At 38.5% G+C, this 18,676-nt stretch overlaps 1 protein-coding gene and 1 pseudogene across 1 annotated transcript; both read right to left on the reverse strand.

Moving 5' to 3' along the window:
• Positions 1-1,464: 1,464 nt before the first annotated feature.
• On the reverse strand, positions 1,465-6,831 carry LOC131906252 (trypsin V-A-like; annotated as a pseudogene).
• A 3,719-nt stretch (positions 6,832-10,550) lies between these two features.
• Positions 10,551-12,691, reverse strand: LOC131906253 (trypsin-4-like). The gene is made up of 4 exons (XM_059257022.1): positions 12,498-12,691; positions 11,961-12,214; positions 11,311-11,447; positions 10,551-10,781 (listed from the first exon to the last, which is right to left on the reverse strand). The coding sequence occupies exons 1-4, from the start codon at positions 12,689-12,691 to the stop codon at positions 10,632-10,634; spliced, it is 735 nt and encodes a 244-aa protein (XP_059113005.1). The 3' UTR covers positions 10,551-10,631.
• Between the last annotated feature and the right edge of the window lie 5,985 nt (positions 12,692-18,676).

The raw sequence follows: 18,676 nt of genomic DNA on the forward strand, positions 1-18,676 counted from the left end.
GCTTTGGCCTACAGAACAAATGAGGTCAAACATAACAGTGAATTCCCTGTAGTCTGAACACAACTCCTTTTACATCCATTGGCTGCCCAAACACTGCAGAAAGGATTACAGTTCTGACTCCCAGTCTTTCATAATGCCCCGTGATGAGGGATCAACAATAAGGACAGGTCTATATAAGTAGCCAAGGGCAAGAAAAACCCAACTATAGGATTGTTGTGCAGTGATGTCTTCATATAAATCATCCAGAGACAAAGCTGGAAAATTGTCTCCATCAAAATGGAATCACTTTTCTCATCTATATCCATATAAGGTTATGGATATAGTAGAAAAACAGGAAGGCAGCCTTCCTTAGAAATTATGCTTATGGATACCTTGATCTAGGACTTAACAGCATCCATAAATATGAAATGAAGCTCTGTGTTGTTGAAGACCTCCAGCCCATAAGAATTTTGTCACAATAGTATGAGCTGATTAATTAGTTATGCCTGCACCTTACTGTACAGGCTTGGTTTTCTACTTTAAACCTGACTCAGTCAATCAAGGCATTTTTGCTCAGGTGCCATTGTGTCTTTTCCTTTGTCTTGTGCCTGATATTCCTAGGAATATGGTGTTGAGCCTCTTCTACAAACCTTTTTCATGGTGATCCATGGAAAAAGTGACACTTTGGAGGAGAGCTGCCAAGGAACCAAATCAAAGACAGTGTGCATCCCAGCAAGGCCTGAAAAGTCCAGGCAACCCCTCTACAACCCAAGAACTTCTTACCCTCCCAGTATTACACCCACACTCTGCAGACTTCTCTGTTGTGGTAGACTCGCTTCCCAGGGCTTATATTTTTGTCCTAGGCTGGGTTTGTATAGATGGCTTTGTTAACAGGTTACAGAGTCTCCCCAGAGGGCACTGGAATACAGGAGGACCCCAGAGAATAGAAACAGGAGAGTAGGTGAGATTGGCAAATGCAAGAATCTTGTTAATCCAAACATTTCTAAATGCTGAGCTTGGGTTTCTGGTATCTCTACAAAACATAGGGTGGGTAAGGACAGCCTGGGCTTACCGTGCTTTTCCTAATAACAATGTGAATGAGTTTTAGCAACCGATTTTAATTCTCTGTGTTTTCTGGAAAGTCATGAGCACATGATATACTATATATACTATGACCCAATGTGTATGGTACCAGAATTTTATTGCATGGCTAATCTGATATATTAATTTTATTAAAGGCAACTTTATTTCAGCCTCGCTGCTATCTCACAGAGTCTGGAATACAGCAGGTGATAATGAAATTGTTTGACTAGGTTGCACCAGTGACTGAATAAAACCTAAACTTGAATTGCTCCATTTTACCTAATTTCTTACTTTAGCATCAAGATTCAAAAGATTTAGAGCAGAGAAAAAAAGTTTTATTTCCATATGGATTGTAGAGATAGAAGGAAGGCCATCAAAGGGTGACTCCTGAGCTAAAGGCACTTAGTTTTCAGCAATGATCTGATAAATCCAGTTCAGGTAGTTGCAGACCTTGGTGTAGACACCAGGTTTCCCTTCCCAAGCACAGGCTTCACCCCAGGAAACAATACCCTGGACTTGTCTACCGCAGACCAGGGCTGCCAGAGTCAAACTGAACAACAAAGATAAGATATTTAGACTTGGTTATCCTTTGAGGAATAATGGGATTCAAGATGTTCTTCCATGTTCCCAGGATATGTTTGTAGGCCACCGATCCTCCACAAATCACTGACTATCCTTAAAAATCCAGTTTTCAATCCATTCAGTATCCCTATCTCTATTACTTTGTTCGTTTTTGTGTCCACCTCTTTCTTCTGCAGTTGTTGTATGGGAGGGTACAGAAAAGAGTGAAAACTGCAGAGATCTAATATGACCCACAAGCTCTGTCTCTTTCATATGGACTCCACCCCACAACACAAGGGGGTGGGATTTACAGTTTACCCAGCATCAGCTCTTTGGCTTTTTACCCATAATATTCATCATTACATCAAAAGAGAAAACCAGTGTACATTTTTCTCAAAGCCCTTCTTCACCTTCCAGATTGAGACCCTTCACCTTCCAGATTGAGACCCAGGTATAGATTTACCTTTTTCTGTTTCATAGAAGAAATATGGTGGGTAAGGGAAGTGGATCATCATGACAGAGACAACACAAAACTCACCTGGCAAGAGTCTTTTCCATTCCAGGAAACCAAGACAGAACATGTTGTTAGTGATTTGACCTGGATAAGCCTCATGACAACTGGAGTCTGACAGGACAGGAGCATCTGGACGCTGAAGAAGTGAAGGACTTATAGAGGCTAAGGGTGAAATTCAAATTATTCATACTGACTCAACATTCATTTCCTACTTTACCTATTACTTTTCATGAGAACATCTTTCTTTTATTTTCGAAGCTTCTTCTGAGGGCACCAGGCATGAATGTGGTACACATACACACACACACACACACACACACACACACACACACACAGAGAGAGAGAGAGAGAGAGAGAGAGAGAGAGAGAGAGAGAGAGAGAGAGAGAGAGAGCATGCATATATAAGACATAAAAAAATAAAAGTGTAAAAACAATTTATAATTTAGAGGAGATTTTTAGGTTGATTTTCTAAATAGTTTTACTTGTCGGTTACTCTTCCTCTGACATTAATATCAGTGAGCACTGCTCTCAAGGCCAGAGGCTTCTGCCAGCACTGAGTCCAATGGTCTCAGCTCTAGATAGTTTTTCTTTAGTTTCTCTATAGTTTTTAGCTCATCAGTAATCAAGATGCAGTCAAACTCCTTGACAGTTTTCTAAGTTCATTTTTTTTCTGTCTCATGGGCTCATTGGAGGAAGTTTTTTTAACTTCATCTAGTGTTTCTCCAATGGTAAGTTCAAAGCTGTCCTCTGAGAACCATACTTTGAATGAGAATTTGTACTAGCTGTCATTAAGGTGCCATTCACTTTCAGTACTCACACTTACTAGTTTATATATCACAGAAACACTTACATCCAAATTGCAGAAGGCCCCAGCCAGACACAAGGCATTCAGTACCAGCTGATGGGCAGGACTGTGGCAGAAGGACAGTAGACACTTGAGAGTTGAGGGTCGCTGGTGACCTCAGCTTAATCAGCATCATGTCGTTATCAATAGTCCACCTATAATCAGGATGGGGATGATCTTAGCTGCACCAAATGAACTGCTCATCACCTTCAGTTTCATGAATGTTGTGTTCTTCGAGATGCACCTGTAGTTGGCTGGGTTTAAGGATTAAAAGTTCACAATAAAGATCATACCTAATAAAACCGTGGGATGACTAAAGAGTCTCTATCAAGCATAACTCTGCCTTTTGCCAAATTGAAATTTAAGCCTAGAGGATAAAGAGATTTTAGAGCATAAAAAACGTGAATATTGGCTACTTACAGATGGTGACAGTGAGCAGCAGACAGTACCCATTGGTCAGTGATGAGCGATCACCTATATGTGTGAGATCCAGCAATCAGTGACACTTGGTAGGGGACAGAATGCTTCTGACAAGTGTAGCCCCCAACAATCCTATCATCATTCTCCTCAGTGAGGAAGGAAGGTATGAGAGAAAAGTGAGGAGCTCTCTGTTACATGGTTCTATCATATTATTTCATGCACCATGAAGTTATATTTCAAGCTTAGGACAAAAGAGATGATAATGCTCTCCTGTACCACACAGTCAAGACCTATCAATGTGATGGTTAACTTTTATTGATGACTTGTTTGTGAGGTTATTTCTATGGGGGTTTAACTGCAGAAGGAAGATTCACTCTAACCACGAGTGGTATCATTTCATGGGGTAGGGATCCAGATTGAACAAAAGAGGGAGAGGTGAAAGCATCAGCTCTAGCACTCTGCTTCCTGACTGCCAGCATCATAGAGCCCACTGCCTTACCCTCCTACCACTATTATGAGCTATCCCAACACAGCTTCCCTGCCAAAGTTGGCTATACCCTCTTCAACATGAGCCAAAATAGTATTTCCTTAAGTGGCTCCTGTCTGGTTTTGTCTCAATAGTGAGAAAAGTAGCTAATATAACTGGCTTTAGGTAATCTTTTTGATTATTCATTATTCTGTACCTTGAATACAGACTCTTCTTATATAATGATGAGTGAACAAGTATTTTTGAAATATATGATGTGTTTGATTAATATTTTCTATTGTGACATATATGTATATATATAATGCATTCACAAACACATACATTATAACTCATATATATATGTAAAACCACAAATGTATGCAGATCACATGTTCTCTAGAAAATGTCTTACCACCACCACTTAAGATCTAATCATTTAAAGACACACCTTATCGATTTCCATGCAAATATGTAGAAAGCTTTGCGGTATGGGGTGGAGAGATGACTCAGTAGGCACAATTTGCTGTGCAAGCACAGGAACCTGAGTTCAGCCCTCTAGCATCCTCATAAAAGTCAGGAATGGTGACATGCTCTATAGCCCCAATCCTGGGTTGGGAGGAGAGCAACCAGAGACAGAGAAAATAACCAGAACCCACTGGTCGGCCAGTTAAGCTGAAAACAGAAAATTTCAAGTTCAGTGAGAGACCTTGTCTTAAAAATGTAAGGTAGAAAATGACAGAGAAAGATATACAAAGTTGACCTCTGGTCTTCACATCCACAGGTGAGTACTCCAGCACACACACACACACACACACACACACACACACACACACACACACACACACATGAAACCTACCAGGAGTTTTCCTGGTGTATGTTTGTAATAGTTGATAAAAATGTTAAAATGGAAAAGGTACCTCCATTTGTTAATAAAAAGGAAACTTTTAAAATCCATAAGAGAATATTCTGTCCTATAAAGAAATCATAGTTTTGATTTTTTATTTAATCAACTTCTTTCTTGGAGTCTAGAATAAATAGCCATATTGTTTTTCAATTTATGAATTCTAGAATATGAGCTCTAGACTAACAGGTCTATAGTGAGTTTCAGGATAGTATGAACAAACTATGGATAAAATTCTTATCTCAATGAAACAATACCTTTTTGTCAACCAACACAAATGAGAGAAAAAATCTACTTGATTTTTTAAAATTATTATCTGACTATCCTAACATCCAACAAGTCATTCAGCATTTTCATGTTTCCCCGCTATCTATTAAGATTTCTTACAGCCCCACACGCATTTTATTAAAAAATGTTAGTTCTATTATTCAATACTGATGGTTTTTAGCGGTCCTCTTACCTTGCAAGGAAAAGTCATGAAACATGACAGAATCCACTAACAAGAGTTTTATTAAGACAAGGAGAAAGGGATAGATGTGATCAGGCCTGCTGACAGAACATGTGTGTGAAGGGGGAGGGGGAACATGGGGCCCATCTTTTAAGGGCCAGTTCGAGGCTGCGCACACAGGCCCATGTGGCTATTTCACGCATGTGCATAGATCACGTGGTTGTGCTGTGCGATTATGCGACCACGCAGCCGTGGGGCCTGGGTTATGTAGGATGTATGACCCAGAAATGACTAGGCAGAAAGGATTAAGTGTCCCGCAGGACATGCATGACCATGGGGGCGTAGTTGGAATTCCTATCAAATATTTCAAATAATTTTAGCAAAGAAATTTCTAGACAAGGATACAAATTCATTACATTTTTACTGGTTTTACATAGGAAAAGTAAGTATTAAATTTTAATGATAAAATTTTAGTAGCATTAAAAATTAATTCAGTAGTATTAAAAATACACTCATCTCTCTTTATCACAACTGTATGACTTGTGAGTTTATATTAGAGAGATCTCACTTAATAAGTTGTCTAAAAGCACAGCCCAAGATTTTTATCAATGAGAAATAAAATATTTTCATCTGTTGGGATTTCTTGGGTAAATAACTGCCCCCTTCAGTGTTCAGGGCACTTAGGCTTTGATGATCACGGGCCCCATCCTAGGAGTCAGTGGAAGTGTGTGTGTGTGTGTGTGTGTGTGTGTGTGTGTGTGTGTGTGTACTATCCTTTCCCTTCTGTTCTAAATTCCTGGAATCAACATGGAAGTTCAAAACACCTTTTGATTCTTTATGAGGCCTTCTCTCTGAATCAATTCTTGATGCCATGAATTTCCACCATTGTGAAGGTCTAGACTTGATTTTACAGGCTCCATCTTAGGGAAAGGGCCACCATCTCAGACTACTTGCTGTACAGGAAGGACCTCAGGAATGTGCCATGACAACTTGAACAGATACAGAGCAGTATCCTCCTATAAACATCCTGTCTGCAGTTTATGGCCCTTGAAGATATCTAGGTAATCCTGTTGAGCAGTCCAGATAATCCTGTTCAGCAGGTTGTGGTTCCCCATCAAAAGTCTAACCCAATGGTTTCAAATGTGGTTTCTCGCCCAAAGTCTAGACCAATAGTTTCAAAAAATTGCCTTGTCTCATATCCCTTCTACCCAAACCCAAGTTGCCAATTCCCACCTTGCGATTTTTCCCTATAAAAATTCTATACCTGGGCTTGTGGCCACCGCCACATTTCCTTACATCTGCTGTGTGGTGGCCCAGGTTGAACCTGAATAAAAGGACCCTTATGTGCTTGTATCAGAAACTGGCTCCTTGGTGGTCTCTGGTAGTTTTGAGAACTGGGTATAACACTATCAAGTGAGATTTCATCTCTAATAAGCATGGGTACTATACACTCGCATCTCTGCCTTTTAAGCTTCTTGCTTTCAACCCTTACATGCAATGAGCATTGTTGATTTTCCCAGCACAAAATACAAACTTGCAATTCTGACACTTGCAGATTCATTAATTTGAAAGGCTCACCAACAGTTCTCAGGAGAACAAAGAGGAGTATCTTCATGGTTGCTCACTGGGTCAGGACCAGGCAATAAGACTGTTTTTTGTTTGTTTGTTTGTTTTTTTGTTGTTTTGTTTTTTCCTCATGGATAATTATACCTCCACAGCTGTTGCTGTTTGTCGTGGCATGGGTGTGTGGGTTCACACGGGTCAGTGGAAAGAAGACTCAGAGCCATCTTAAGAATGAATCTAGCCTTTCATGGCTGCAGGGGTAAGCCTGGAAGGACTGAAGAACCTTCCCTTCATCTCAGGCATTTTTATTTCTCTCCATTATGGTTTAGCTAGTTAATTTCCATTTGCTCAAAACAACCTGAAAGGAGCTCCCTAAAATACAATGCCAATTACAAATTCCTCAGTATCTCAGGTACCAAGATTTCCTGGGTTTCCAGAACCAAGTTTTTCATAGGCTTTGTATCCTTAGGAGACTCTCAGACAAGAATCACACAGGGTGGCTAGAGAAACAAAAGGTATCTATTAAACAAAGGATGGATTAGGGCTAGGTGTAACTCTCTGGAGCCAGGCCAGGTGCAGCTCAGCAGAAATGCAGCCACACACAGCCATCAATGACACCCACGGTCTCAGGTGCCAAAAAAGTGATTTCACTGGAAAGTCACAAATCTAAATTTAGAATCCTATTCTATGCTGGCTTTTTGGAGCCCAATACCTATGGTGGGATACCTCACACAGCCTTGAGGCAGGGGGAGAGGCTTGGACCTGCCTCTACTGAATGTACCAGGCTCTGCTGACTCCCCATGGGAGACCTTACCTTCTTGTAGGAGGGAATGGGTGGTGGGCTGGGGAGGGGGGGAGAGAGGGAGATCTGTGATTGGTATGCAAAATGAATAAAAAGTTTCTTAATAAAAAAGAAACATCATAAGAGCAACATTGAGAGAATAAAGAAGGAATCCTTAAAAAAAAAAATCCTATTTTATGACAGGTGGAGCATAATTCAAGACTTAATTAACATTATCCCAGAAAGTTATGGGAATGGAAGTTGCAAAGCCACCTGGTAGGAACTAGTCCTCCTAAAAGAAAAAAACATATTGGTATGAGCTCACAGATAATAGCTAAAAGTTTCCAGATTCTCAGCCAAATATCTTGATAGCTATTTCACTGACATGTGAACTATTTTACAAGGGATTATCATAAGGACAGAACTCTTGGTATATCAGCTGCTTTGTCTTAGAGTAATTCTGATATGTCATGGTAATTGTCATTATTAATGGGACAGATTGTTCTCCTGGTGCAAGTAATCATTTTATTATTTAAAATATAGTAGGTTAAGAGGAAAAACAAAGTAATGATACTAAGTTTTAATTATCTAAACCTTATCAAGTTTAAAGGATGTAGAAATCCCACTTACATGGAGTTTCAGTGTCCCTGAAAACAGTGATCCATTTACCTGTGGATAAGAAGGAAAATTAATGGATGGAAAATTCTAGAAAAAATAATTCTTAAGTTTGAAATAACTTTGGCCACTCACAGTGGCACATGTTTTTAGTCTCTGAATCTGAGAGGAGTCAGGGAGATTAAAAATTTCAGTCTGAGGAAGGAATGGGGGATGGATTGAGGGGGGAGACTGGAGGGGCAGGATGAGGGAGGAAAGGGGGATCTGTAGTTGGTATGTAAAATAAATAAAAAATTTCTTAATAAAAATAATATGTTCAAAAAAAAAGAATTTAAGTCATCACAAGTTCAAGGCCAATTTCAGCTTTATAGAAGGACCTTGTGGCAAAACAACATGATTACAATACATTATAGTGTTGTGCTCATTTTATTAACAACTAGTGATGTTACTTTTTTACTTTTAACAACTATAAACTAAACTTTTATTTTATATATAAATAAATTAAATTCTTTGTGATATTTTTACAATTTAACTTATTATGTATTTAGTGGGGGGCCTGAAATGCATTCTCTATATGTAAGGCTATGAGTGCATTCTAAGTTCTCTGTATAAGTTTATTTTCCTGACAGCTACATGAGATGCCGATTAAACTCATTAAAGAGGTGAATATAAGGGACCAAAGTAGTAGGGTGCTGTACTTGCAGCACACCACAAGCACTGGTGGGATCAGTCTGTGTTCTTGTCAGATTGGTACAGAATTCTTTCTTTATCAATGATAGTAGTTATAGAGTTTCTACCAAGAAGAAATTCAGTGCATCTAATGCAGCCTGAGAGACCAGCTCCCAGAATGGCTCCAGGGTTATAAAAGGAACGCGTCAGAGTAGTGAGGGCTTAGGAATAATTCTTATCTATCTGAGGGAATAAGACTCACACATGTACTGATGGTCATTCTATCTATTTCTCTTAAGTTCTCTCCTTTCTTTGTTCTACACAGCTTATATAGCCAACAGAAAACTTTAGATAATCTAAAAGTTACATTTGAGGGCCACATTACATTTCTTGAGAAAATGATAAGAATCAGACCTACATGAAATTAACCTGTCAGCTTTCTGATTAGTGGGGCAACTGTGGCTGTGAAGGAGGATCCAACTGTTTTGCTATCTCCTAAGGAGAGAGCCCAAAAAGGGGGTGCAAAAGTTAAACTATTGGGGAGCCTAGAAAATAGAGGATTGGGCATTGTATTTTATCTTTCTTCATTGCTTTCTTTCTTTTTTTCTTTGCGCCTTTCCTGGAACTCGCTTTGCAGACCAGGCTGGCCTCAAACTCACAGAGATCTGCCTGGCTCTGCCTCCCAAGTGCTGGGATTAAAAGCTTGCACCACCGCTGCCCGGCTGTATTTTATATTTCTAAGTGTGATAAACATTCTGGGAAGGGATGGTGGATGGGAACAGGAGGGACTGAGATGGCCGAGTGGACGGAGGGACAGAGAGGGAGAGCAATGAAAGAGACATCTTGGTAGAGGGACCCATTCGGGGCTAGGGAGAAACATGGTGTTAGGGAAAACCCCAGGAATCCGGAAGGATGACACCAACTAAGACTCCTAGCAACATTCTAAAATAACATTAAGAGTGTCAGTATCTATCAGACTTAAATTGCCATCCTGGCTGGGAAATGTAGCCGGTTTGGTTCCCAGAACCATGTCAGTCAGCTCTCAAATCCCAGTACATGCAGAACAAAGGTGTCTAACACCTCCTTCCTCTACAGACACCTGGCTTACACGCATGCACATCCATGTAGGCACACATATATTTGCAACTGGAAAAAAATCTTAAAATTTCTTCATCTTGAGTTTGCAGTCACTAAGCACCATAGAGATTCTGAGCTTTTAAAAGATTAAGAAAAAAAGGAAGGAAGACACACCACTGTGTCTTAGGGCATACAAGACACAAGGCATCAGGACTGTTCATGCTGAATTTCAGTTTGTCAAAGAAAATACTTGGATAACTTGATAATGTGTAATAACTGCAGTTTTAGGTTATCTATCTTAAGTTATAAATATACAATCTGCCATGAAGCAAGTCTGAACAGGTGTGTGTGGTAGCTATGTCTTAAAACAAATTGTATCCTACCTATTAATAAAGCATTAATAGTTATTTTGGAAAATACTGATAATTGTAAGCACATTCAACACTGTATCCCCTATACTTCACACACTATAGAAGGACAAAAGTAAATCCCTATTGTCAGTTGAATGTTTATTTATTTACACTGTTCTCAACTATCTGACCTTATTCTCATTTAGCAACAAGTTTTCAGAGAGCATCAAATAATAGGATACAAGAATAAAACACTCACAGGGATAGAGCAAGGGAAAATGTATTTATTCTGACCTCATTTCAGGAGGGGGAGGAAAGAGAAATGGATAAGGAACCAGTGATTCACATAAGGGAAGAAACTCAGTTGGCAGCCATGGTCTCATGAATCCAGCTCAGGTAGTTGCAGACCTTGGTGTAGACACCAGGTTTGCCTCTCAGTGCACAGCCTGTACCCCAGGAGACAATGCCCTGGATCTCTCCATCGCAGATGACAGGGCCACCAGAGTCACCCTGGTCAGAGAGAAAAGATCATTACCGTATGCTTATGCTGATGTGAACAAATGGACTTCAAGAGGATTTCCATTTATCATGGCGCCAGTGTGGCACACATTGACACACTGAGGAGCAATGCAGACTCCATGTCTATTTAATTGTCCATTTCCTAACCTTGTTCACCATTTCTCTATAACTGTGTGTTTCCTAATTGGCACTTAAGATCAGGAGAACCTGGGGATTCGGGTATTACTTTCTGTAATCCTTGTTGTCCTGCCAGAGTGGTCACATCCCATAAAACAGCCTCTCAGAAATTTGTTTTTATGTGATATTTACACCACGCCACCTTCTGTACATATTTTACCATTGAGCTTAACCATCAATATCACAATGAGAAAACCTGTTTGATCACTTGTTTTTCATCATAGACTTTTGTCATCCAACATGAAATCTTCCAGACATATGTACAGGCTTCTCAGCCAGGAGAAATAAATATACAGAAGAGAATAGACTGCAAGTTTTGGGGAAGAACTTGAGGAAAACTCACATCACAGGAGTCCTTTCCACCCTCCAGGAAGCCGAGGCAGAACATGTTGTTGGTGATCTTGCCTGGGTAGGATTTTCTGCAGGAACTGGCAGAAAGAACAGGGGCTTCCAGACACTGAAGGATTGCTGGGTATTTGCCTGTTGGGAGCAAAAATGGAAGAACCTTCTGTATCTTCCATGAAATCTCTAATTCTTTCAATTTGCCAAACATTTGTCATTTAAAAGTACTTTTGTTTTGTTTAGAAGATTTTTTTTTATTAATTTTAACTAACATGCTGTTCTTTTCGTGACAATATCATCACTGGCTTAGATTTCAAATACTGAGGCACGGTTTCCTCCAAGCGGTAGATACCTCAGGGAAAAGCAAATACTTGGGCATCTCTTCTACTTCTCACTTGAATTTTCACTTCCTTCGCATCACTGATTACACTCGCTAAATACTTCAGCATCTTGCTAACAGCTCATTCTTAGTGTGATTTCCACATTGTCTCAGAAAAGCAATCTTCTGGACTTCAGACAGTGTATTTCAACATCACCCATGTTGAAAACTTCTGGGAGTATGGCTCCCAGCGAGTATTTGGGCAAGTGGCCACCAATATACCTTTCACCTTTCATCTTGTGCACATGGAACTTAGAGTCATTGACACTTACCTCCAAGGTTCACAGTATTTCCCCAGCCAGACACGAGGCACTGAGCACCTGTAGATGGGCAGGATGTGGGCAGAGAGATTGTGGACACTTGAGAGTTGAGGGTGGCAGGTGACTTCAGTTTAATCAGCAGGATGTCATTGTCTGTAGTGCTCTTGTTGTACTTTGGATGGCGGATTATCTTTTCTGGATCAATGAATTGCTCACCACCCTCAAGCACATGAATATTGTGTTCTCCAAGGCGAACCTGAAGGCTCCTGCATGGAAAGGTTAAGGATTTCTTAGCATCCCTGTTGAGCTGTTTCTCTTCCAAGCTCAAAGTTCAGAGCATAAGAACACAAACACCATCTTCTTAAACCATTTAGTCCAACAAGGACTATGCAGTTAAGGTAGTATTATGCCCTACCACCAATGTGCAGGATAGAGGATTCCTTAGGGTGTGTCCTGCAAGTACAGATTCGTAAAGGGCCATCCCCTTAGAGCTGGTAAGAGAGGACTGATGGGCCTTAGATTACAAGAATTTGAGTATTGTTCCCTTACCTTCCTTTATAGCAGTGAGCTGCAGACAGTACCCATTGGTCGCTGATGAGGGAGCCACCACACTTATGGCCATCACCATCATTCAAGGACACTTGGTAAGGAATGGAATGTTTTGGACAGGCATAGCCTCCAATGATCTTGTCATCATCATCACCACTGGCAGGGAAAGCAACTGAGGAAGGATTTTGTCTCATTAGCACAAGAAGACTTGTCTCTAACTCAGTCTTCTACACGATGTTTGTACAGAAAAGACATGTTTTTCCTGTTGAGCAACATATGCTTGTAGAATTTTAAAGGTATCATTTTCTAACTTTAGCAATACTCTTTTGATATCATTTCTATATGTTTATCTGTACATGTACCTCTCCTCTTTCTCTTCCTCTTCCTCTCTTTTTCTCTGTCTCCCTGTCTCTCTGTCTCTCCCTCCCTCCCTCCCTCCCTCTCTCTCTCTCTCTCTCTCTCTCTCTCTCTGTGTGTGTGTGTGTGTGTGTGTGTGTGTGTGTGTGTGTGTTTGTGTTTGTGTAGCATAGTGCCTTTGTGGAGGACAAAAACAACTTCCAAGTGACCACTCCATCTGTTCACTGCATGGCTCCCAGCATCTTTCCTGAGTCCTAACACTTAGCAGCAAGTACCTTTATATAAGAATCAATTTTCCAGCCCAGATAATGTACTTTAATTTATTTTTTAGTTTTCTTTATACCTAACACATACAAAGATTGAATGAGTTAATTTTTTGGATATAATTTGTATACATCATGTAATCACCATCCTATGATTTTCTTCTCAGAACTTCCCTTTTATTCTAATTATCTACTGGACATATATCAATACATTTAGCATTTTTAATGAAGACTGATTTCTTAGTTTTGGCAAATAATATTTTTATTATTCATACTGAATTCCATAATTTTATATGCTTTATATTGATGATATCCATTCCCAAATTTTCTCATAAAGACTGTAATGAATCCCTCTGGGCCATACATTCCAATATGTAAAATTAATGGTGAAGTTTCCAAACATAAGAGAATTTACTAAACTGAAAGCCATTTAAATTGTAAGAATTTAGTTTTAAATTTAGAGGTTTAAACCAAAAAAAAAAAAAGAAATTTCTGTTCTTCATTATTGAATGACAGTATAATAAAAGACTGACTTCATTTGTAAAGATTTTGAGAGATAGGGTCTAAGGTTTTTATTTATGGGTAATAGCATATCTTTTCCAATTATAATAACTGTGTAAATCAGCAGACCTTGATCTTCCATGGACTCAGGATTTAATGTTCTCACCGTCTTCTTGGAGCACACAGTAATTCCAGTTATTTACACTACCTTATAGAGATAGAAGACACACACTTGTGTCATGTGTCCTTTCTTTTCCTGACTAAGCCATGGAACACATAAGTGTAGGAAATAGTGTTGATGGGTCACTTGAAGGTCCTTGCACATGGAGTACAGACTCAAAACGGCCTTTACTGTTTTCCCACCCACAAAGCACAAAGTTGCATGTATGATAGAATCCTTGTGAAATGTTCCTTTAAAGATTCACCAGCAGCTCCCAGGAAAGCAAAGAAGATGAAGATCTTCATGGCTTCTCAGTGTGTCTGGAGTAGGCACTAGGATGAAGGCTTTTCCTTCACAGCTATTTATACCTCTAGTTTTGGTTTCAACAGCCAGGACCACAGTGCCAAAAAAGGTGATATCATTAAACACACAAAAATACAAATTTAGAGTTCTGTTCTATGATTGATAGAAGGTGATTCAGCATCAAGTTTCCACATCCCCTTTCCTCCCAGTTTTCCATAAAGGTAATGGGAAAGGAAGTAACAATTCCAGCTGTTGGCAATGCATTCCTATAGTAGTAAAGCACACTGTAGAAAGACCAAAGGGCAGGTTCAAAGTATCCAGAATTCTAGACACAATTCACAGGAATCCTGTTCCCTTAGAAATGTGTCTTGTTTATAAATACAGTCTTGAGCTCTTCACCTCCTGTTTTTATGTAATATTGTGTCTTTAAATTAATTTTTAATTTAAAGTAATTAAATTAAATAATTAATTAAATACTTTTCTCTAAGGCTTGTCTTAGATTTCAATTTGCTATTTTCTTCCTATTGTGAGAAACAACATATTTTCTATGGATAGAGATGTTGTTATTAGTTTAAATTATGTTAGTTAGAAAATAGTAACATAAAGCATGAAAAAAACATCATCTCCTGGTATTTTATTAGAGATTATGTCATTGCTGTGATTACTATGATATATGAGCTGAGGAGTAGTGGTTTTACTCAGGATCCTGATTTGAGGGTATAGTCATCACAGGCCTTGGAAGCAGTTTATGGCTGTTGGTTTAGGATTGTGTGTGTTCTTGTTCACATTTGGGAAGATCAGGAATAGTGATACAAATAAGTGAAACTGTGTTCATTGGCTTTCTATCATACATCCAGGTCTCCTAGTACTGGAGGATGTGGAGCCTGAACCAACCATTTTCTGTAACTGGCTAGCTTCCCAGTGGTGGGAGATAGACAGCAATCCAACTGTTGATCTAGGCCCCACAACCTTGTTATGGTTCACTGCATAAAACTTAAAGATTTTAAATGTCATATGCAACAGATCTCAAAGAGGATAAAGGACCACAATTTGTTATGTACATCCAGAGTACACCTACTTGATTTCTAGTTACCTTCTAGAGACAAGCCTGAAATCATGTACAGGAAGCTAGATTAAGCCTTTTTCTAGAATTAGTACTCTATATGATCATTATTATCACAATAGAAGATTTAAACATATACATATATATATATCATATAAATTTGAGATAATATTTATACCTTAGGAAAAGTTTTAGAGTCAAAATAAATCCAAAGTATTATGATATTAGTGTCATTAGAATAGACCCTGAGTTTTTTTTTTCTGTCCCATATCAGGTGGCTGTTCTGACATGAGACAGAGATTTTGGATTCTCTTTTAACAAGCATGCTTCTGTTCAGAGAAGGAGAGAGCCATGTACCATTTCCAAAGCCAGCTTTAATTTTTAATTGAGCTGGGACCACAAAAAGACCATTTGCCTTGTATGTCTGTAGAAAAGAGCAGAAGTAAATATTTGGGAAGATTTATGAAATTTTATCCTGTTGGAAACGATCCATATTATTACTCTTTTTCTTCAGAGATATTCTCAGGGTGATTTGTCCTTTTTCCTCATATGTCTCATTTGTCCAGTGGTCTTTAGATTCCTTAGTTTGATATTTTTCTTCTCCTGGGAAAAGGGAAACAAAGCCTTGCCCCAACCCTAACTTTAGGGAATTTCCTTTTTTGTCAAGTTATAGTTGATCAAATGAAAGGCATTTGTTAGTCTTATAAGTTAGTTTAGACTGAATGGTCATGCTGTTTGATGAACTGTCATCTCTTCTAATGATGAGGTCTCTCTTGTTCAAATCTAATCTTTATCAGTGTTGATGGTATCCATAGCTTTTCTACTCCTGTGGAAACAAAAGCAAAATCTCTTTCCCAATGTAACACATATCCTGGTTTCCACTCTGATGTCAATACATCTTAAAGTATACAGGCTGATTTAATTCAGTAGTTTTTTCTACTCTCCGCTTTATCTCTGCAGCTGTTGTTCCTTAACTGTTGTTCTCTGCTGTGAATATTGTTCTGTATAAATAAAACACTGATTGGCCAGTGGCCAGGCAGGAAGTATAGGCGGGACAAGGAGAGAGGAGAATTCTGGGAAGTGGAAGGCTGAGTCAGAGAGACACTGCCAGTCGCTGCCATGACAAGCAGCATGTGAAGATGCTGGTAAGCCACGAGACATGTGGCAAGGTATAGGTTTATAGAAATGGATTAATTTAAGATATAAGGACAGATAGCAAGTATCGTGGTATGGCCATACAGTTTGTAAACAATATAAGTCTCTGTGTTTACTTGGTTAGGTCTGAGCGGCTGTGGGACTGGCAGGTGAGAGAGATTTGTCCTGACTGTGGGCCAGGCAGGAAAACTCTAGCTACAGTTCTCATTAACATTTAAAAGATTTAGCTGGGTGGTGGTGGCACACGTCTTTAATCCCAGCACTCAGGAGGCAGAGACAGGTGGATCTCTGTGAGTTCAAGGCCAGCCTGGGCTACAAAGCTAGTTCCAGGAAAGGCACAAAGCTACACAGAGAAACCCTGTCTCGAAAAACCAAAAAAAAAGAAAAAACATTTAAAAGATTTAAAGTTAATAAAGCATTGTGCAATCTATATCTGGGGGTCTTTATTACCTCACTTTGTTTATTAAGCATATCTTTTAAGGTGCAATTAGATATTTCTATAATTGCTTGCCATACAGGATTGTATGGTATATCTGTAATATGCTTTATGTTGTAATATGCAAAACTCTGTTTCATTTTACTAGAGACTTATGCTGGAGCAATGTCAGTCTTAGTTTGTACAGGTATCCCCATGATGGTAATAACTACTAATAAATGTGTAATTACAAAAATCAGCATTTTCAGAATTCAAAGAAGTTGCACATTGAAATACTGACTATGTATCTATGGTATGATGTACATATTTTATTTTATTTTATTTTATTTTTTTTGGTTTTTCGAGACAGGGTTTCTCTGTGTAGCTTTGTGCCTTTCCTGGGACTCACTTGGTAGCCCAGGCTGGCCTCGAACTCACAGAGATCCGCCTGGCTCTGCCTCCCGAGTGCTGGGATTAAAGGCGTGCGCCACCACCGCCCGGCTTGATGTACATATTTTAATTTTCCAAACTCTGAAATATAAAACACACCCATTAGCCAAATTTTGTTTCTTTGAGTACCCTTTGGGTTACTTCCTGCAGGTAGTGTAGTTTGGTTATACCAAGAACAAGTAGGACATTTCCTTATACTTTTCTTGGCTTAATGTCATGTGATGGAAAAATCTTTCTTCAAATCATTGCTATTAACATAATGTATCTTATGAAATTCTGAGGGGTTTTTTTTAGCACATTTTTAGCTATTCCTATGAATAGCTATCAATTTTATCATTACCTTGTGCTACAGGACCTGGTAGACCTGTATGGGGTCTGATATGTGTTATATACAAGAGATGATTTTTATTTGATTATTCCTCATAATTGTGTAAGTAACAGAGTTAATTCTGAATCATCTGGAATAAGTTCATCATTTTCAATAAGTGAAACAATTCTTTCTTTATATTGAGAATAACTATATTAAGAGGTTCTGGAAAATCTATTAATACCAAGAGAGTAGCATATAATTCTGCCTTTTGAAAATTATCATAAAGGCTTTGATCTACTTTATTTAAATTTACTCACTTATAACCTACCTTCCCTGATTTATTATTTATATCAGTATAGAATGTAGGATCTCCAGAAATTGATGTTCCTTGTACAATATGAGGAATGATCTAATTATTTCTCTTTATAAACTGATATATCTTGCTTTTGGGATATTTGTTGCTAATCTCTCCCAAAAAAATCCTGCAAGCTCTTTGCCAATGTTTATTTTCTGTCTATAATGAGGAAATTTCAGTGTTAGTAAAAGGTACCATAGTTTCTGCTGGGTCTATTCCAGTTAATTGTCAAAATCTTAATTTTCCTTTCAGAATCAATACAGAAAACTTTTCTACATATGGTTTAATTTTTTTTACTCTGTTTGTGTGGTAAAAATATCCATTCTAAGATACTCTCTTCTCTCTTCATAATGTAGGATAATGTGTAGACAGTTAAATAACTGGAATACAATCAAGCTGTGGATCTAAACAATTCACATGTACATCCTGTAATTTCTCTTCTACCAAAGCCAATTCTCTTTCAGCCTCAGCTTTTAATTTTCTTGGACTACTCAAGTCCTTATCAGGACTTCATAAATCAGGAAAGACAGGTTATAATGAGGAAATTTAAACAAAGTGGATCAAAGCCCTTATGATTATTTTCAAAAGGCAGAATTATATGCTGTAATTGAAATAAATTACTTAGTTCTTGAGTTGTCAATTCAATTGTTGGCCATAGCCAGTTAATATCTAACAGCAATTTTTGAAAATCATGAGTTTATAATTGATCTCTCCTAATTTGTACTTTCTGTGATTGAATTCTTTGTAAACCTATTGTATATCCTAGGTAATTAATAGAATTTCCTCTTTGTATATTTTTTTCAGGAACAATTTGTAGTCCACTATAAAGCATTTTTTTTAATTTCTT

The sequence above is a fragment of the Peromyscus eremicus genome, chromosome 3 (assembly GCF_949786415.1).
Source record: "Peromyscus eremicus chromosome 3, PerEre_H2_v1, whole genome shotgun sequence".
NCBI lineage: Eukaryota > Metazoa > Chordata > Mammalia > Rodentia > Cricetidae > Peromyscus > Peromyscus eremicus.